The sequence below is a fragment of the Nannospalax galili genome, unplaced genomic scaffold (genome assembly GCF_000622305.1).
Source record: "Nannospalax galili isolate Female #2095 unplaced genomic scaffold, S.galili_v1.0 scaffold1154, whole genome shotgun sequence".
Classification (NCBI taxonomy): domain Eukaryota; kingdom Metazoa; phylum Chordata; class Mammalia; order Rodentia; family Spalacidae; genus Nannospalax; species Nannospalax galili.
Genome location: NW_008335437.1, coordinates 1376205 through 1398100, shown reverse-complemented (window position 1 = coordinate 1398100; position 21896 = coordinate 1376205). Strand labels below are relative to the sequence as shown.

At 43.9% G+C, this 21896-nt stretch overlaps 1 protein-coding gene across 1 annotated transcript in view; it reads left to right on the top strand.

Annotated features, from left to right (window-relative positions):
- Slit3 (slit guidance ligand 3) overlaps positions 1–21896 on the top strand; it is a gene marked incomplete in the record, with an annotated part of 641662 nt that overhangs the window by 43447 nt on the left and 576319 nt on the right. Inside the window, 2 exon segments of the mRNA XM_008830158.3 lie at positions 9045–9116; positions 14607–14678. Of these exon segments, the coding sequence (XP_008828380.1) occupies positions 9045–9116; positions 14607–14678 (144 nt within the window).

Below are 21896 nucleotides of genomic sequence, written 5' to 3'. Positions count from 1 at the left end.
TGATTCTGCCGAGAGTGAGAGGGGAAAGTAGTGTGCTTAGAGACCAGCCTGGAATCTGCCTTCCATGCTCATGCAGAGAATTTGTTTCATTAAAGGGACTTGGTTGTTCAACATTCTAGCCCTAGACACAAACTAAGTGCCAAGTCCAGAGTAGGTGGTTAATAAAGATTTATTGTAGGAAAAGAAAATGTGGAAGTCAGGAGGTTGATAAAGAAGAAGGAAACCAAGGGAGGGAGGGAGAGAAGAAAAGGAGTTAGGGAGGGAGGAGAAAAGACCTAATTCTCCTTGTATCCTGTTTTAACAGCCAAAAATGTCTGCTGGCATTTACCCTAAGGCAGTACCTCTGGGCTTTTATATATGCTGTCTCTTTTTCCCTCAGAATCATTTCCTCCCTGTCATATATCCCCATGCCAAACTGGCTATGCCCAGCTCAATTTTGAGGACTTAATTAAAATGCCACATTTTTCTAGAAGCCTCCCCTCACCCCAGAAGCTCCCCTCCTTCATTTCACACTCTAACATTTTGTTTATGCCTTTGACATAGTATAGAGCTGGGGTCTATAAACCACAACCTTGGGGCCAGCTTGAGCCTTCTTTGGCCTAGTTTTGTAAATAAAGTTTTATTGAAACCTAGCCATGCACACACCACCCCCCATTCATTTAAGTCTATGGATATTCTCATACTGCAGAACAGAGCTGGATAGTTGTGATAAAAAATATAATTGGAGGGGCTGGAGAGATGGCTCAGTGGTTAAGAACACTGGTTGTTCTTGCAGAAGACCTGGGTTTGAATCCCAGCACCCACATGGCAGCTAACAACTGTCCATAACTCCAGTTCCAGGGGATCCGACAGCCTCTTCTGTCCTCTGTGGGCATTGCACAACACGGGTGCACTTACCTACATGTGGGCAATACAGGCATACACATAAAATAAAAATGATAAAATATTTAAAAAATATATGACTGGCAAAATTCTAACTATTCGCTATCTGGTATTTTTTTATTTTATGTGTATGAGTGTTTTGCTTGCATGTATGTAAATTCAGCATGTGTGTTCGATGCCAGGGAGGCCAAAAGGGGGTGTTGGAGCCCCTGGAACTGGAGTTACAGATGGTTGTTAGCTGCCTTGTGGATGTGGGTGTGAGGAACCGAACCTAGGTCCTCTGTAAGACTTGCCAATGCTCTTAACCTCTGAGCCACCTCCCCAGCCCCAGCCACCCCAGCCCTGTTATCTGGCCCTTTTAAGAAGCATTGGTGAATTTGTGGTATAGAGTTCATCACACATTATGATAATTACTCATTTAATTGCCCCTCATAAACTGAGCACTTTAAGAACAAGGCCTGGTGCACCCTGCTGTTGTTTCCTAGCATTGATTACAGATTTTTTTTTTTTTTTTTTTTTTTTTTTTTTTTTTTTTTTGTCTTTTTGAGACAGGGTTTCCCTGTAGCCCCAGCTGTCCTGGAACTCACTATGTAGACCAGGCTGGCCTCGAGTTCACAAAGATCCACCTGCCTCTGCCTCCCAAGTGCTGGGATTAAAGGCGTGTGCCACCATACCCGGCCAGTTCCTGAATCTTAATGGAGAAAAACTATTTGTTGAATGAATGAGTGAATGAATGAATGAATGATGTATCAGGAAGAAGCAGAACCAGTTGGAAAACTCAGGTGATTATTCATGGAGGACTGATTTACATGGGGAGTATTTCAGAGATGTGAGTGTAGTTGAGCGAACCACAGAGGCACTGTAGAACTCAGGACTTGAAGCAATGGAGAAGTTGCTCCCCTTCTAACCTGGAGAAACAAGGGGAAGCAAAGTATTCTGGAGGTAGGGAATGGACAGGGTCCTGCAAGGGGGCTGTGACCTTTGGAGGAAAACCTGGTGACCTGAGTAAGTAGTCAGGGAGAGACCTAGGGGGATGGGTTCCTTGTCCTTAGCCTCTCCTTCCCATTTCTGCCCACCTCACTGGGAGGTGGAAGGGTTGTCAAGGCATCCTGATGTGGTTCATTAGGTCTGTCTCCCAGGGTGGAAAAGATAGAGCAGGTAACTGAAACTCAGGCCAAAACCCTTTGCCGATTTGTCCTGCCTTGATTGTAGAAACCAGGGCATAAGACACCTCAGTTCTATCCCCTCTTATTCCATTTCCAAGCAGGAGTCCCCAAACCACACTGTGCAGTCTTGTGTAAATAATCTCAGCACATGGGGCCTTCTTCAGGAGCTTCTGCCTGGCCCCAGGCCTTTGTTTCTTTATAATTCCCATCATGGGCTGACACCACGTTCTTCCTTTTCCTCTCCTCTTAAAGGTCCTGTCTCTCAGAGTTCCTGCATCTCTCTTGACACCTTCTTTCTCTGTCCACTCCCCCATGGAATGTATGCCACCTCTCCTAACATTTCATTTTGCAAATTTTCCAGGGTCTTAGTCCTCAGCCAACCCTAGTCTCCTCAACTAGACACCAAGTGCTTTGAGAGCAAGAACTGAGCTGTATGCTGTGTATTTCTAGTCATTGGTTATGGCTCCCAACACATTCAATTTAAGGTGTACAAATGGACAGAGCTTTATCCAGCCTCTTACCTAGCGCAAGTGTCTGTAGATATAATGCCCAATGAGCACTAACTGCTGTCCTCTGCTGGCATATCCCCTGCAATATCGATGTTCTGAATCCCTTCTGTTCTTCTACATTGAGACCCTGCTCTATATTCTGTGGTATTTCCTTCAGTTCTTTTTAGATTGAGACCTCTTTTCCTTCTTGGCATTGCAGAAGGCAGCACTCTGTATGGAGTTTTTTTGTAGGGCGCCACTGGTTTTCAAAGTCTGGTTTGAATTTGTGGTATGTTCTTTGTGCATAGATGCTGCTTACCTGTGATGGTGTTAGTTATATCCCACTCTGTGTTGACAATCCTGTAGTCAAAAATGCATTTAACCCACCTATTCTACTGAACATCCTAACTTAGCCCAACCTTCTTTCAGTATGCACAGACATTTGCATTAACCTAAAGTTAGGAAAATCATCTAGCCCAATATCAATTTCACAAACAACTATTGAGTGTCTAATTTACTAAAAGAATTAGAGTATACTTTTGTATCATAGTAGGAAAATACTAAGTTGAACCAGTGCAGGTTGGAAGTCATTTATCTCTTTGATCTGCACCCACCTGATACCGTGGTATCTTCTCCTTTCCAGTTGTTGAACTGCTTCATGGGCTTTAAAGACTACTTTCTCATGTGCTTTTAATCCTGTAGAAGTGACATTTAGGGTCATATTTTGTGAAAGTCACAACAGCAGTAGTAATATCTGGGGCTGAGTGAAGTTGTGTCTTTGCCGAGGCCACACAGCTAGGAAGTGAGGAAATGCGATTCAAATCCATGTCGTCCAGATTTTACACTGAAGGCTGTTTTTACTACTCTGTTCTGTTTCACTGGGGTTAGATCTTTACACATCCCTCCTCTCAGATGTGCTACGATACAAAGAAAGATATGTAGGAATGGTACAGAATAAACGAGAAAGAAGGGTACAATGTACATATGCTAGGACAGAGACAAGAGCCTGCCCTAGACAATGTTATTTTTGTTTCATTTTTTTCTAGTGTTGCTCTGAATTCCTCTTCCTCCCCACTGCACCCAAGGTGTCAAACAGATGTGAAAATACCACAGAGCTCAAGCCTCAGCACTAGTTTATGATTCATTGGTTAGGATGGGGAAAAACAATACAGAATATCACCATGGTGATGCCTGTTTACAGAGGCAATATGGCAGATACTGGATGTGGACAAAGACTGGAGAGCTGTGCTTGGGCTTACTGAGAAGCCCAGCATTCCTCCTGCCCAGCATCAATGGAAGCACAGGGCAAGAGCTGTGCCATCTTTGCTGGAGCCGGGAGTAGCCAGGCCACTAAGTGTATCCTTTGTTTTTATCAAGGTATAGGGATAGGAAATGCTATCTCTCATATTCTGTTTATTTATTTGCTTTCTCTGTTTTATCCCCTCCATTCAGTAGACAGTCCTACAGTGTAAAATGCTTAGACGAGTGGTAGATGGACAGTGTGGTGTTATGGCTAACAACCACCTGGGCTGTGGGGCTGAGGAGGTGCTTGATGGATAAAGCACCTACAGTGCGTGAGGACCTGAATCCAGATCCCCAGCACTCATGAAAAAACCCACGTATGATGGTACGTACCTGCAGTCCCAGAACCAGGAAGCAGAGACAGGAGACTCCTGGGGGTTTACTGGTAAGGCATTCTCCCCAATCAGTGGGCTCCAGGTTCAGTGAGAGAGCCTATCCCAAAAGAATAAATGGAGAGTGACAAAGGAAGATGCTTGATGTTGATCTCTGCCTCCACAGGCACACACACACACACACACACACACACACACACACAGACACAAAAACAAAAACAAGGCAGATGGCTCCTGAGAAAGAACACTCATGGTTGTCGTCTGGCCTTCACCAGTGCACCACACACCACACACACACACACACCACACACACACAAAAACCTGTCCTCTGCATTCAGACAGTCCAGGTTCCAATCCTGTCTTTTACTTACAGCATGTGACCTCATGGCAAGTTTCTTTATGCATGAAAATCTTTTAAAGAGCAGGGGAGGAGACTAAGCCTCCTCATGCAAAAGTGAAATAATAATAAATGATTGCTGACAGATTAGAGAAGATGAACACAAAGTGCTTAGCTCAGTATTTGGCACATAGTGTGAGCTCAACAGACAATAGCTTTTAGGAAGGCGCATCTACAGTGTATTCCTGTTGAAGGAAATGATACTGCCTACCTTGCAGAACTGTTAGAAAGACAAGAAGAAAACCAGAAGGATAGAAGGCTAAGACATTGTACTTTGTCAATACAGACTACTGTGCCTAATAGTTCCCAGATTTGAGTGGCTTTGGAGTTATTTCTGGAACATGTCTGAATCTAATGTGTGCACATAGGGAGGCAGGGGAGGCATCTCTGTCCCATGTAGTCACCAGGGAACTCAGGCTCTGCTCATTTGCCATCCTGGAAGTCCACCACTGTATCTTCTGAATCTCACCTAGTGGCCAAGGAAGAGTTACAGCATTGGGCAGAGGTTTTATGGCTAGGACTTGAAGGCAACATGTGTTATTTCTCTTCATTTAACAGTGGTATGAACTTGTTCACATGAGCATGCTGAAGGAAAGCTCGGAAATGCTTTATCTGATGGTTAACTCCCTAGTCTGCCATGGTGTTCAGTAAATGGAGTGATGTCATACCACCGTGATTTCCATGCTACCCTAAGCTCCCCCTGGAGAGATGGGCATCCCCTGTTCTAAGCTTGAGAGAAGGGCCATTTATTACCTCACCCCCAGTATGACATAAGTACCTTCTTTCTTTGAGTCATCCTTGACCACAACGACAGGACTGATGATCTCACAGGGAGCAGCCAGACATCACCTCTCTTAAGAAAGCCATAGGAATAGAATTCCACCATTAGTGTAGAATTAAATATTCATTAGGCTACTTTTTCTTCCTCTGTTGTGAAACAGATTATCCCAAAAGTCAATAACTTAATACACAGCACTCACTTTAATATTCTCTCTCATAGTTTCTGTGGGTCAGGAAATATATTGTGGTTCAGCCTGGCTGGATCTGGCTCACACTTTCTCATATGTTGTAGCTGGTGGTGACTAGGCTGAAATCTCACAGGAATTTGCAGTTGTTGTGCTGGCTCTGGGCTGAAAGAATCTGACAGCCAGGATAGGGGCAGTTGGGGAACATCTCCCTCCCTCCTCCATCCCTGTTCTCTGTCTTGGTCTTTCCAGTGAGAGAGTTCAGCCTTTTGCTTTTCTTACATAGCAGTTCAAGTCTCCAATATAGGGAGGGAGGGAGGGAGGGAGGGAGGGAGGGAGGGAGAGAGAGAAAAGGAAAAAGAAAGGAAAGGAGGAGGGAGGGAGCAGAGAGAGAAACTAGGAAGTCACTTATTGTACTCTCTAGCCTCAGATTTCACAGCATCTTTTCTATCACAATCCTTTGTGTCCAGCAGCCTCAAGTGCTGGTTCAAGTTCAAGGGCAATGAGCCCAGACTCCATCATGACTCCTGATAGCAAGTGTGTCCAAGAAGAGATAGCAACCATATTTTAAAGCTACTACATCCCCTTTTCATCCATCTACTATAGATGCTGCCACCCTACTGTCTGCTAGGCCAACACATGCTGATTGCCTCAGAAGGCAAAGCTGAAGTCTGAGAAATCTTAGAAGAACCCAGGCTAGGGTGATGGATACCAAGGGTCAGATGGGCAGCTTCTTGGGTCAGTTTAGTTAGCGCCCATGTTCAGCCAAGCCTGTTTGAAGCCCAGGCTTTGTGTCCTCACCATGCTGTGGTCTGCAGATAGAAGAGGTTACATGAAGCACGGAGGCTCAGAGAATTTTAAGTGAGTCACTCACACTCATACAGCCTGGCCTGTGGGTAGTGGATGGGACAGGAATTTGAATCTGAACTTACCTCCTCTCAAACCCATGTGCTCTTCTGCTTCCATCTCACTCTGTGTTTGGGGAGTGCAGATGGAAGCCAGCAGCAGCTCAGGTAAAGGGGCAAGGCCTTTCCTCTGCCCCCTGCATTACTTACACAGATAACATGGAGGTAGTGTCATGGTAATGCTGAGGAAGCAGGAGAGGAAGCAGGAGGTATCTCTTTTGGCGCCATCACTCTATTGATGAGCCACAAAAATCCAGCTCTCATTCTACCTCTAAGAAGACAGTGTGGCAACCTGGCAACCAGGAGTCTCTGTGGAGACTCATTCATGTATGCAATGCTTGGGCAATGGGGCCACTGGTTTCTTTTGGTGAACTGAAATTCCACAGTACATGTAAGGGGATATACTTCAACTAGTTAGTGTAATCACAGGGCTAAGACTACGTATTTAATAGTTGGATAAGCACTGTGAGTGGCTTATTATTTAACCCTCAGAAAAGCTCTTGGGGTCATGGTTGTCCTGGTCCTCAGACATAAGGCCACCCTAAGTGGTTAGGCAAAGGATTCAAACTCAGGACTATGCCCGGGAGCCTCCAGAGTACACCCCCAGTCTGCAGCATCTCAGCAGCACGCACTGTACCCTTTCACATAATATTAATTGAAAATATCAGTGCTGCAGCCATCAGCACGAGCTGCTGCAATCCTACGCTGTGTCCCGGTGATTAAACCCTCAGCTGCATTGTCATATTTGCAGTTGTCAAGGTCCCCAGACATCCATCCCAATCCCAAGGGGAGTGGGAAAGAGCACTGGTGATGCTTGGGAGGTTTCAGAATCGTGGATGTCCCTGTGTCTGAACCTGGCATCCCAGTCCTGCTGGATTCCCTGTGTACCTTGGGCCCTTCACCAACACCCGGCATGGTTAGAGAAGGTGAAAGGCTGTGTCCATTACAAACTAGCTAAGAAATAGCTTGGATGACAGGTCTAACGGGGAAATCTGGACCAAGAAAGGTGGAGCCCAGGTGAGGTTATTTAAGGGCATGCTTGATTGCTCTGTCACTCGTTTCTCATGTCGGGAGAGTAATCCCTCTTTGCACAAAGTGCAAAACTCAGAAAACTGCTTCCCTGTTCCTATAATGCAAGTGTATAACCCACAAATCTTCCTAGAAAAATGACTCTTGGTATAGCCAGGTAGCCTAATGTGTTGCTTTGGTTATCAATTGATCACACATATGGCAGTGGTCCCCTAAGATTGCACCACCCTGTGACATTATACTCATTAAATCTGTGTGAGTGTGCTCTGATATTTGCAGCATTATGAAAACACACAACAACACATTTTTCCAAAGCAGATCCTCAATTAAGTGGTGTGTGATAGTACATGAATGTTCTGGAGAAAAGCAAAGCCAATTTACAGACACCTTGTAGAAACTCCAAGGGCCCAAACCTTGAGAACTTTCTCACCAGGAAGGCACAATATACAGGGATCCATTGTTAAGTACCCAGTATTAAGAATTGTAACATATTATTCATGGTCCCTTTTTACATCCAGGAGTCTTAGATGATTTGGGCTAACATAGAGCATTTATCCAGTTGTAGTCAATTTTCCTTTAACTTTGGTCTCTACCACCCATGGTGCCTCCTCCCCCTTGACTCCAGCAAGGCCATGCTAAGCTTTCAGCCCCTTCCATGACACATTCTTCTCTTTGGGGCCATTTTCGGGAACCTAAGTTTACAAGTTGAGACAGGAGTTATCCATGCAAACGTGTTCTCCTAATATATAGCAGTTGCTTTTACTACATGCTCAGCACAGGTTCAATTGTGTTAAACTCAGGGAATTTACAAACTAGCAAGAAAATAGACAAGTTTTGTTTTGTCTTTTAAACAAGGTTGTATTGTCTATTGATATCTAGCTATGTACCAATTCTTTCGGTTCCAGGTAATAGAAAATTGAATTCTAAGTGGTTTAAACCACAATATAAAAGGAGATGGGATAGATTGGCGCACAAAATGCCAAAATGCAGAGCTATCTGGCTTCAGGCAAGAGCAGATCCACATGCTCGTGGGGTAGCAAAAAGAATGTCTCTCTTCATCTTCTGGGTCTGGAACGCTTTCTTTTAGTGGTGGCAAGATGGCTTCTGGCAACCCTCAGGTTTATCCATCCCATGATAGAGAGTTATTGTATGAATCATGTATGCATTCCTGAAACAGCTGTGGTAGCCAAAAGGATTAAAGGTGCTTAAAAGCCTGGCCTGGGTCAAGGGCTCATCCTTGGAACCACTGGAATTGGGAGGAGGCCTCAGCTCTACTTGCGTAATGTGATCTGAAAATTGGGAGATTCTGGGGACATTGAAAGATATGTGTGCTACTTGAAGAAGACCACGGAAGGCAGGCAGTTAAGTATAACTGGACTCTGCTACATACATAATGAATTATTTCATACAATTTCCTTAAGGTTAGTTGGGCATGCTCAAAGGATATCATTAATCACTGGAATTGCCTTCCCCCTGACAGGCAGCATAACCCCCCCACCCCAGTCTAAGCCAGTCTGGGTTGAATAGATTGTAAGTGTAACCTGCAAAAACTTGACCTGAATTTGCTCTCCATTGCAGTGACCTGGACAGAAATAACATCACCAGGATCACCAAGATGGACTTTGCTGGGCTCAAGAATCTTCGAGTCTTGTAAGTAACAGATAGTGCACCCAAGTGATTTCATTTTCAGCCCTTCAGCCTGTGAAAATGTTGCACTACCCTGACATCACACTCCTAAGCCCTGGTCCACAGGAATTCACCATTCTACCACAGAAAGCTCTTCATTACTGTACCAGGTGCTCAGATAACATGGTATATGGCTGGATGCTGTTGGCTGGGTGAGATCCATAGAAGAGCCTTGTTCCAATGACAAGGAAAATAGAAGGCAGTAAATGAATACGTCAACATGTCCAGATCCTGGATGACAGCAATGTCAGGTTGACTAACCGTGCTCCCCTTTCATAGACATTATAATTTCTTCCCCAGTCTATGCATTAAAAGAACGATCAGGACAAATGTTATTTATCTTGTTGCTAAATGGGAGGGGAGGAGGGATGGAGACGGCCAGGCAGGGTCAGAGTCCCTGCTGAACACACAGCTGTGTGGGCAGGTAGCACGATTTGAGATGGGCATTGATGGAATGGGAGAACAGAAATAGCAGCTTGCTTTTCTAAATATTGAAGAATTCTGTCCATCTATGGGTTTGTGTTTGGTAAGAAGCTTCCCAAATACTGTTCACTGAAAAGTAAAATGGTGGAGCAGTTGGATTCTCTTTCCTTCTCTACTCAGTGGTTGATTTTGACCCTTAGTGATTCCAGAACATGGCCTAGGAAGTTTGACCCCTGCCTTAGTGTCATTCATGTCCTGGAACCTTGGCTGGCTCATCTCAACTGGCAGTAACAGTTAACTCATCGGTACCTGAATCCACTTCCCTCTTGACTCATAGCCCTATAGAAGAGTGTGATTTTGCCCTTGGGACAGGATTAGATTTTGATTTGGCTTAGGGTTAACGGCCTGTGTAAGTCTGGTACCATCCCTGTGCCTCTTTGGGCTTCAGTTTTCTCATCAGCAGTGCAGGGAGTGCATAGTTTAAAGACTTTCCAGCTCTTCTGGAGCTTTTATGACATTGCTCTTGGTTGAGAAGTGTCAGTAATACTGATATTGATGGCAGCCAACGTTTACTTGGTATTTGCCACGGACCGAGTGCACTGCCATGCAACGGAACATCTGAAATTGGCATCGTTTCCTCCTTGCAGCAGAGGAGCAGAGCACTGAGTTAAAAACTCCCAGCTCCACATAGTAAGTGACTGAGGAGTTGAAATTAGAACTAGGTGGTGTGCTTTCTAATCTGCGCGGAGTACTACTGTGCCCATGCATTCTAGAAAGTTTGCAATGAATTCAGATGCAGTGTGCCCATTGTGAAGTGCAATAGGGGCCGGGGGTGTGGCCCAGAGGTAGAGTGCATGCTTAGCATGCATAAGGTCTTGGGTTTGATCATCAACGTGAGGAGGAAGAGAAGAAGGAAGAGAGAAAGGGGGTAAGGAAACACAGCACTGATATGTAGGTGCTACCTGGGTTTCCCTGGGTGCCAGTACACATGGATGCAGAGATCTGACTGCTGAGCCTCCCCACCAACATGGTCTCGCATCTTTGGCATTGAAGACTCTTCTCACATCATCTTTAAAGGGAAGACCTGCCCTGTGTTTTAAGTCTTCTTTTGGCCCAAGTAGCTATGTGCATGTCAAGTGACTGGCAGCTCTGACAAGCTCTGTGCCCATCTGAATGGAAGCTGGAATGAGCGAGGCTAGGGGAATCCCAGGGTTCAGTTGTGGGATGATTGGTGTTCAATAGATATAGGCAGGAAGCTCCTGTTTCCAGGTAATTTGCCTGTTTAAAAAGCACACATTTGTGCTTTCTCTTTTTTTCCCATTTCTTCCCTCTGAATCTGTATGTCTCTTCATACAAGTCAGAAATTCACCTAATGCTTCATTTTCTATCTGAGTCAAAAATAACCCTTTAATTTTCTTACTGCTGCATCAGAAAGACATAGAAGTTCCAATTTCCATATCTGCTCTCTGCAAATAGAAAATTTTAAAATAATCACAAAAGATCTTATTAATGTCTTCTGGATAGTCTACAACATTCTTTTGACTACAGTTTATCTTTTCAGTTAATTGGTACATTCTTCTTATTTTGATAAGCTATGCCAAGAAGCCTTTTACCCCTTCTTTATAGACGCTATTAATATACGCTGTTTTGTTATCTTCCTTATCAGCTCAAAGACAATCCCATTCAAGTGGCCCTTTATTACCGTGAAAGAATCTGCTAGGTGGAATAGCTGAGATGCTTTCTAACACCAATAAAATATCCAAACATTTTAAGCCTGTTTCTCCTCCATCTATTCTTCTTAGCTGAGTAACCTAGACGACTATCTTTTATTTTGAAAAGCTTTCATCACATCCTGGCATATTCTCCCTATCTGTTTCTTATTTACAATTTATAGTGAAACCAGAAAAGCCTCAATAGTCTTGAGTAAGTTGGGCCTGCCACCTATCTCCATGCAGAGTTACTAATTTGGTGCAGGTGAATGGATAAACCCAGGGCAGAGACCAGTGAACTTCCATCTCTTCCCAGGGCAATTTTCCCTATATTCAAGGAAGAGATTTAAGTGTTTACCACGACAGTCATCTCCCCCACAGGATGGGAACAGGCAAAGGTCTCTTCTGGTGGTATCAATTATTCCCTCTTTCTTAGTAATCCATTTAAGGACTTGCTGTGCTCACAATGTGGAAACCAGCTTTTTCCCAAATGGGGTTAATAAAAGAGTTAAACTCCGCCTCAGCCATCATCACATGAGGGCCGTTTCTGATTCTGATCCAGTGCTAAAACTAAAAAAAAAAAAAAAGTAAAAATGCCAAAGAACAGAAAATGAACACAGTTCCTAACTCGGAACAGACTCCTAGCCATGGGTAACACTTCTGGGAGCCCAGCCCTGCCTGGACCCCTTGTCTGCCTGCATGTGACCAGTAAATGAGGCTATGTCAGTGGTTCTCACCCATTCTCTCATCTTGTGGGAAGTCTCAATCCAAGTTTCCTGGCTTACTCTTCCATCGATAATTTTATTTAACAAATGGTAATTATTGAACCTTTAAGTGCCAGGTACGAGGCTGGACTCTGATAGGTGTAGGAAGTGGATCTGAAAAGGTCCCTGGATATCTCTCTAGCAGGAATGAGATGACAATGAAGAGGGCGAATGAGGAGAGCTAACTAAATAAGGCCTCGTTTACAGAGGTGTGGGCAGGGACTAGAGAACTCAGGGAGAGATGGTACAGTTCCTCAGGCTAGTGGCAACAAGAGCTATGACTGCCCAAGGGGCCTTGAGGAGCAGTGGGAGGACTTGGTTCTCAGAGCCCAACAAAGGCAGGAACAGCCTGACAGCAGCTGCAGTCTTAAATAGAGGGACATGAAGTGATTAAGCCAGGAGGGAGAGGCCAAATCCCCCAAACTCACTATCTTTCCACTGTCTCTCCTGTTGCTGGTAACATGTGGTGGCTGAAACCACCCAGAAGCAGAGGTCTAAGATCTTTGAAAAAGTCAATGCAGGTCAGCCTCCCAGGGCCTGCGCAGGGTAGAGAACAGACAGATATCCTGCATGCATGTGTTTGCACTTCTCTGCTTTCTGACAAAAACTAGTGGTGGTAGACTAATGAATACAGAATGAAGATGCATTATAGGAGGCCAGGTTGAGGCTCTTTCAGCACCCAGAAGCAGTGTGACAGTCATCCTTGAGTTAGTCCTTGTTCTGATTGGGAAATAATGACAAGCGCTGATTGATTGATTGATGATTGATTGGTTGATTGATTGATTGCTTATAAAAACTTGGCTGAGCAAAGCCCTAGTCTCTACCATTGAACTGACATGACACCCTGTTTAGCAAGATGTTCTAGTTTAAATCTGTTAGTCTTCCAAGGCCTCCTGTCATATGGCAGAATGGAGAAGGTGAACAAAGGGGCAGAGCAGTTATCAGATTTCAAATTGTTACTTTAAATCGTGGGCTTTGTGGTTTATTTTCTCCATTTTTATTCTCATAAATGTATCATATTCCATATTTTACAAATGGTGAAACTGAGTCTTAGAAAGGATGATTAGCTACCTCAATCTAATACTAACAGCTGGTAAAAAGTAGGGCAGAGATCTTAAAATATATTGGGGGTTAGAAGGGCCCTTCTAGAGAGCTTTATGGTAGCCCTTGGGCAAGTTTGTTAGCTTCTCTGTTCATATCTGTTAGTAAGAGGCCTGGGAGGGGCTGGCCTGCAAGGGCCAGAAATGTCATAAATGGGAGGGCTGGGAAGATGAGGATTATAACCAGCAGGGTTATATAGTTCGGGCCAGTTGATATTTGATAACATAAGTGTGTTTGCTGTTGAGTCTAACAAATATCCCTCCATGCCCTGATAGAACTTTCTGTCCTTGACTAGCCTTTTCCTTTATGTAAAATCAATATGTGTTAGGTCCAGAATTGTCTTCAAATTTCCCTTCATTCAGTAGGCTGCTGTGCTAGGCCACTGTTCTAAGGCTGGGAATATGATGAAGAATAGGCCTGCCTCTTTCCTCCTTAGGCAGAGTGGGGAAAGTGGGCTGGGAAATGAATAACAAAAGCTAAGCATTAAACCTAAAGCGTTCTGGAGCCTAGGGCATCCTAAGAGGTGAGGCCATCATGGAAGATTCATCTTGGAGTGAACAGGTACCGTTCCCAAGGCCACATATTTTTTTCTCCTGCCATTGCAGAGGAACCCATGGTCTCTCCTAAATTCTTCCCTCTCCCAAGAAACATCCTTGAGTCACAAATGCATGTCCTTCCAAATCCCATGCAGCCACCTAATGCAGCCCCTGTGTCATTTCCTGGCCCAGGATCTGCCCTACCCACATGAAAACGAGGCAGCTATTTTACTTCTTTAGCTAATCCATTTGAAGCTGCTTTTTTTTTTTTTTTTTAGGGAAACAAATGCTTCATTGTACGTTCCACTCCTAGGGTATGCCTAGATGTTTAAGATGTTTAATCACATGCTAGAAGGACTTAGAGGGCCAGCCACGCTTGTAGCCTACAGTAGGGAGACAATTTTTGTGAGCATCTTTATGAGGTTAAGATGAGACCGGCCGTGGGTGAAGAATTCCTGGATCCCCGCTAGTTGTCTTAGCTGTAGTGCTGTGTAACTTTGCCCTTTCAATGAGGGTGAACAGGGAAGGCCCTTTTCAATGAAGTATTTTTGAATCCTTGGAGGAGGGAGCTCCAGGGAAGAGGGGCTGAATCTATGTGTGGTTTTCGAAGGAGCAGCTTTACCTTTTCCTTTTCTGTGCAACATTCTGCAGTGCTTGGGGGGACATTTGCTGGGAACAGTCTTAAAATAGAGGCATGGAAACCAATCTGTCAGGTAGAAGTGTGCAGGCGGTGAAACCCTGGTTACCGTGACACCACACTGAGATGTCAGTTATCTTGTCCCACCAGACTGATTCCAGTTGGAGGGGTCTAGGGCTTCCTGGGAGGGGCTGTGTCACCATTGCTGCACAGCAGCCTAAAGCTTCTCATGAGGGTTTCTAGCCCATTTTGGTCCTTGACCCTGGCTGCTTTTCTGGTTCTAGGCATCTGGAAGACAACCAAGTCAGCGTCATTGAGAGAGGCGCCTTCCAGGATCTGAAGCAGCTGGAGCGATTGTAAGTAAAGCACAACCTCGTGTCCTAAAAGTGTTTTCTGAGCTCTTTTTGGTTTGGTTTTGTAAATTGGTCTTGTGGCCTTGTTAAAAGCCAGTCTCCAGAGTTTAATGAAATATTTTTTTTTTTACTATATTTAAAGGCCCTCTGAAGCAGAGACACTGAGATCCATTCAGACTCCTGTTCTAGAAAGGACGTAGGGGCCAGCAGCTGGTACTAGATCTGTTCTTTCCAGGCCTGAGTCTTTCTCAGTTCCACTCAGGCCTTAGTGTCACCTTCTCCTGAGCAGGGAGCCTGCAGTTAGCCCCGTCATGAACGCAGGCAGCAGATCCTCCCTCCTCTTCAAGTCTCTCCCTGGGACTCCTCCCTGCATCCTTGTGAGAGAGGAAGGATGGGTGAGTGGGCACAGCCTTCCCTGTGCCTGCTTCTCCGAGTGAGTGCCAGCCTGTCTCTGGAAGCCCACACGTTTCCACGAGAGAACACATTGCCACTGGTTTAAAAATAGGTTGCTGTTCTGACTTGATCAGAGGGTGGGAACAAAAGAGGTGGGGATGGAAGATGGATGGAGCCTCCATTTATTTCACTGATGAATGCTTTTGCAGAGAACTCTGGGGTCGTTTTGATGAGGGAGGCTGCTCGGATGGTTAAGTGGTAGCTTCACCTTTCCTCAGTTAATCACATCTGACGACTCATAACATCTGGATATTTGCTTTCTTCCCTCTGAGTGAGGATTGTCCCCAAGAGCACTTAGTCATGCTGGTGGCAGCTCTCATCGGTGCTTCCCCCGTGGCCCCGTTGCCCTGATATTTCAGCATCCTCCAAACTCCAGGGCTGGGTCTGCAGCATTTCGATGCTCTGCCAGCTCACCTGGAAGCACACTGCTCTGTTTACCTGTCCTGTTGCCAAGGCTCATTTATAGAGACTTGGTTGGGTAAAACGGACTGCCTGACCCCAACTTACTCATTTTGTGGTGTGCCATCTTTTTTCTATGACATCATTCTGTCTAAGGCCACACGGCAGTAGAAAGGGCTTCATCTCATGGCAATTAGTATTACCCAGAAAATGCTTTCCTTCCTCCTCTTGTGGAAACGATCTCATTGTTTTCCTTCTGGGTTAAATCCGAGGACTTTTTTTTGTTCTTATGGGTTTGAAAACACATTTATTTCTTATAAACGAAATTCATAAAATAATGCTGTCTTTGTGTATCTTTTGACTCAAGTTTCTTAAAATTTGTTTGCCTCTTTTTTTTAGATCAAAAATATTTATTGAACCTGGTTCCTCTTTATGAAATAATCAGCACTTATACAGGGGAGTAAATACACAGTCCTGTGTGAACAATCACCTCTCACTTAGTTTTCTGATTAGAAGGGTAAATCTTAATTTGCTAATTTTATGGTTGTTGGGAGGAAATGGGTTGGGTACTCTGGGGACATCGGGGACTCTGCCCCTGTTTCACGTGCTGTCAATCCTCTTATCTCCCCCCCACACCCCCTCAAAATACAGTGAGGTGTCATTATCCTCATTTTGCAGATGAAGAAACAAGAGCCCAGGGAGATAAAGCCAAAGACTTGTCAGGGGTGGGCAAGATTCCAGGCCACATCTGTCTGACATCAAAGCTACCGCCTTGCCTATTCCTGTGCTGCAGACACCGGATGAAGTGTGATCTTTAGCAATGGCCCTGCAAACAGCCTCTCACACACTCCTTTAACTCCAGGGAGGATCAAGGAAATATTCTGGCAAAGGTCTCTTTTCTTTGGCCTGGTGAACAAGGCCAAAATACCATACATGTCTGGGAAGCTGACTGGATTATAATTGCCGAGCAAACCTGACTGTTTCTGTGCTTTGGTATATTAAGGGGGCGATGCTTGCTGCAGTACTAAATAAACCCTCAAATCTCAGTGACTTAGCACAGTGGAAGTTTGCTTCTTATTCTTAACTCGGTGTGGCATTGCTTTTTGGGCCTCTCTCTTCCAACTGGAGACTCAGAGACCAGCTCCTTCCACTTCATCATGTTATCATCTTTAAATATTGACTTGCAAATGTACAAATGTCTCTATGGAGCCAGCAAGTGGGAAAATAGTAGAGGGCATTGAGCACGTGAGTGTTCCGTGTGGGATGAGGTAGATACCACTTCCCCTCTCACATCTTTTGAATGAGAACTCCACTGCAAACAGCAGGGGAGGCTGGGAAAGGTGGTTCTGACAGGAGTTCTGACAGGAGGCAGACACCAGTTTAGTGGGTCTCTGACCAGGCTGATTAACTGCTAACTGCAGGAGAGCTAGAGAACTTAGTGTCTGCCACTGGGCAGTCATCAATCAGTGAGAAGGTGTGTGTGTGTGTGTGTGTGTGTGTGTGTGTATGTGGGCGTGTGTGTATGAGCGCGTGTGTGTATGAGCTAGAGAAGAACTTGGGAAGTGTCTGCCTGGAGTTGTCATCAGTCAGTGAGAAGGTGTGTGTGTGTGTGTGTATGTGGGCGTGTGTGTATGAGCGCGTGTGTGTATGAGCTAGAGTAGAACTGGGGAAGTGTCTGCCTGGAGTTGTCATCAGTCAGTGAGAAGGTGTGTGTGTGTGTGTGTATGTGGGCGTGTGTGTATGAGCGCGTGTGTGTATGAGCTAGAGTAGAACTGGGGAAGTGTCTGCCTGGAGTTGTCATCAGTCAGTGAGAAGGTGTGTGTGTGTGTGTGTATGTGGGCGTGTGGGTATGAGCGCGGGGGTGTATGAGCTAGAGAAGAACTTGGGAAGTGTCTGCCTTGAGTTGTCATCAGTCAGTGAGGGGGGTATGTGTTTGTGTGTGTGTGTGCACATGTGTGTGTGGTGTATGTATGTGTGTGTTTGGTGTGATGTGCATGTGTAGTGTATGTATGTGTGTGTGATGTGTGTATGTGCATGTGTGTGGCATGTATATGTGTGTGGTATGTGTATGTGTATGCATGTGTGTGGTGTGTATGTGTTGGTGTGTTGTGTGTATATATGTGTGTGGTATGTATATATATATGCATGTGCATGCATGTAGTATATATATATGTATGTGTGGAGTATGTAGTTTGTATGTATGTGTGTGGTATGTATATGTATGTTTGTGTACATGTAAGTGTAATTATGTATGGGTATGTGTATGGCATATGTATGTGTATATATGTGTGTAGTGTGTATATGTATATGGATGTGTGATTGTGTGTATGTGTCGTGTGTGGTATGTGTGTAAGTGTATATGTGTATGTATATGTGTATGGCATATGTGTGTGTAGTGTGTGTATGTATATGGATGTGTGATTGCGTGTATGTGTCATGTGTGTGGTATGTGTGTAAGTGTATATGTGTATGGCGTATGTGTGTGTAGTGTGTGTATATATGTATGTGTGGTTGTGTGTGTGGCATGTGTAGTGTGTGTATGTGTGCGTGTGTGTGTGTGATGTAAATCCTTACTGGTGTTAATCTGGTTTCTATTTGCAGTCTGCCTTCAGTCACCTGAGTGACATGAAATAAGAAAATGCAGAGTATTTACTTTTAACCACTGAAGCAGACGGCAGCTGTCCCATCTCTCGCTCTTTCCAGGACTGCCTTACCTGTGTCTTTCTGTTAGGTAGTAAGCTATTTTTATTGGCTATGTTCTAAAGTACAGTCTAAAAACTACATGGATTTTGATGATTTCCATTCTGGGTGTTTTATTCTTGGTTTATTCTCTTGGTGCTTACTGGGACAGGGGAGGGAAGCCTGTCTTACAGATCTTAACCTGGAATTTTTCATTCCGCAATGAAATGACCCCTGCTCCAGATTGAGTTAGGTGCCTCTCCATGTTAGATTATTTTCTGTTGCAGTAATAAAACGCCCAAAACTGGGCACTTTGTAGAGAAAAGTTTATTTAATTCATAGTTTTGGAGACTGATAATCCAAAATTGGGTGACCCTATCAAGTGAACCTCTGGTTACAGGCCCCTAGTTATGTTGCATCATAGTGAATGACAGAGAGAGAGAGAGAGCCAGAGAGTAGGGGATTACAGGCTTGCTCTTTTTATTTTTGAAGAACTTGTTCTCAAGAAATCAGCTCACTCACTCTTCCAGGTCAGTACCAATTCCTTATGAGGGCTATTCCCCCATCAAACAATCACCTCCCACTTGGCCTCACCTCTTCAAGTAATACTGCCATATCAAGAATGAAGCTCTCAGCATATCCCAACCGCACACCTTCCTCTCATAATAACAGGGAGCTATCCCTATCACAAAACTTTGGACAGCAGGATTTAATTTATGATTTTCCAGGTTCCTTCTCCTCAGAACAACCTGTTGGGATCAGGAATCATTTATCCGTTTGGCTCGTAGTCTCAAAACCTCTTCCTTTTGGGAAGAGATTCCTTGTTCCAGTAATGATTAGTGCTAGAGAAAGATGCTAAATCTTGACAACAGAAACTCTTTTACCTCTAGTGTTCCTGAGACAATTGGTGGTTAAGTTCATTCATTCATTCCTCTATTCAACAAATATTTCTTGAGCACCTAATGTGTTCCATATAGTATTCCAGGCACTAGAAAAACAACAGTGGACAGAGAAGACAATACTTCCCATTCTTAAGGCACTTGTATTGTAGGGCATATAATATAGAGATGAAAAAAATTAAATTTTTATTTTATGCTAGTAATTCTGAGTTGGAACTAAGTTTTCCCCCTAGAGAACACTTGGCCTTGTCTGGAAGCATTTTTTAGTTTTACAGCCAGGGGATGCTATCTAGTGGGAAGAGGTCAGGAATCTCTCACATCCCTACAATGCTCAGGATATCCCACAAGAAAAAGCAAAACAAAACAAAATTCTGTAGCTCCAAATCTCACTAATGCCAAAGCCGAGGAACTCCCTATTATGTGACAGGTATCATGTTAGACACTTTATATAGGCCACACCATTTATTCATACAAGTACTCTGATGCTCAAATTATCATGACCTTGGTGTGGTAAAACATCAAATTCAGAGCATTGCCTGTGAAACATTGCTGCTAAATGTGTTTATGCTAAATCTTCTTTAGCTAGATTTAATCTCCGGTTTCCAGAAAATGAAAAGAGGATAGAGCTCAGTGAAACCAAGAGGAAACACATAGGTGGACCCTTTTGTGAGATACACTCTCCAGTCTTTTCCAAAAGTCTGTGTCATAAAAGATGTGGACATGGATTGGTCTAGATTGAAGAGACTTAGGATAGCGACAGCAACATATAAATTGATGGAATTTAAATGATCAAAGATCCTTTAATTATCTAGAGAGTGATAATGGTGTTAGCGGTATTGCCTTACTATATGGAGGCTGCATTCTATAACCTACTGGGTAGCCTCTAAAAATAATACTGCAAAGTGCAGCCACCAAAAAGGAGAAGGGTTAAATCAAACGAGGGACAAAAGGAAGAGGAAAAACATATGCATCAAATGGGAAAAGTAGAAAATAAATATAAGATGATATATACAAATGTGGATAGATCATTAAATATAGGGAGATGGACTGATTCTGCAATTAAATACAGTGATTGGATCTAGAGAGATGGTTCAGTGGTTAAGAGCACTGGCTGTTCTTGCAGAGGACCCAGGTTCAGCTCCCAGGACCCGCGTGGCAGCTAACTGTCTCTAACTCCAGTTCCAGGGGATCTGATGCCCTCTTCTGACCTCTGTGGGCATTGTACAGCACAAGTGTACTTACACACGTGCAGGCAATACATTCACACACATTTAAAAAAAAAAAAAAACTCTTTCAAAACTGTTTGTAGCCTGAGTAATATAACTTCTGAGTCGAAGAACATGCTGCAACGGGAATTGATACACTTATTTTCTGAATGTGAATAAAGTAATATGTAACTGTGTGTGGATTATAGTCAAAGCTGTGCTCAGAAGGAAATGTATAGCCTTTAATCTATGTGGCTTAACTTATGGGATGCATAATGTATAGTACATATTGTTGAAGAACAGTCTTCATTAAAATATCAATTTAAGAAATTAAAGCAAGTCAGGCATAGTGGCTCAAACCTATAATCTCAGTATGTTGACAGCTGAGACAAGAAGATTGCCTTGAGTTCAAGGCCAGCTTTGGTTAGATAGTGAGTTTCAGGTTAACTTGGGCTACAAATTAAGTTCCAGACCAGCCTGGACTACTGAGTTAGACCAGCCAAAGAACAACAATGAAACAAAGAAGATAAGAATAATAAAGAAAAGGCAGGAGATCGTTATGAGAGGCCGTAAATGTAGCAATGCATTATGATAGGAAAACTCTGAAAAGGCCAAATTTTCGTTCTTAAGACAATAAAATTATAAATATTGGAAAGCCAATCAGAAAACATGAAAGTAAGAAGACTAAATCACCAGCATGAAGGATAAAAAGAAGAATATAGGCATATGTATTCCAGAAATTAAAATCATAGTAAGAACAGATTTTGAACAATTTTTCCCCCAGTGGAATAGAGTTTATTAGCAAAGGAACACATGGGACAGATTCCCTTCCAGACAGGGAAAATGTCTACCCCAGGTTGTGAGCTGGGGTCTTTTATAAGGGGGAGGCTTCTGGGGGGGTGCAGAAGGCAGGAAGATATATTTTTTTTAAGTTGGGTTGGGGAAGTGGGAGAGCAGGACTGTTAAAACCAGCTCCTTTTAGAGATCAAAGGGGAAGCCTGCTGTGTTGGCCAAACATTGGAGAAAAGACTGCTTCTCCTGACTTCAAAGACCAGGGTGCTTATCCACTCGGTTCCCTTTTCTTAGGGGCTTGCTAGGTCCCTGAGGCCCTGTTAGTGAGGGGGCAGGGCTGTCTGAACCTTAACAGTCCAGCCTTTTGTGTTATAGGATGGGGGCACCTTTGTCATCTTGCTACTTCCTGCTGGACAAGGTCGATGTGGGGGGCGGGGCGCTGATTAGGGGTCAGACAGTTGGGTTCCCTCTTCATGCATCTCAACAGGGTCCTCGATGGTTGACAGGTGCAAAGTAATAGCTCTTTTTTTTTCTCTTCTGCCAGGGCTGGATTCCAGAGTGATGGACTCAGGATTTATTTTCAGGCACTTTGTTAGCTGTTGGAGTGGCTAGAATCAGTGTCAGTTCCCTCTCAAAGGCTTCTAGATAGGGGGAGAAAACAAATTTAGCCATCATTTTAGAACAATAGCTGGTTGTCTCCCTTAGCTACAGGTGGGCGCTACAGTAATGGAGACAAAGATTTGAAGTCTTACATCTGAACAGCACTTCCTGATTAGGAACAAAATCATCAATGA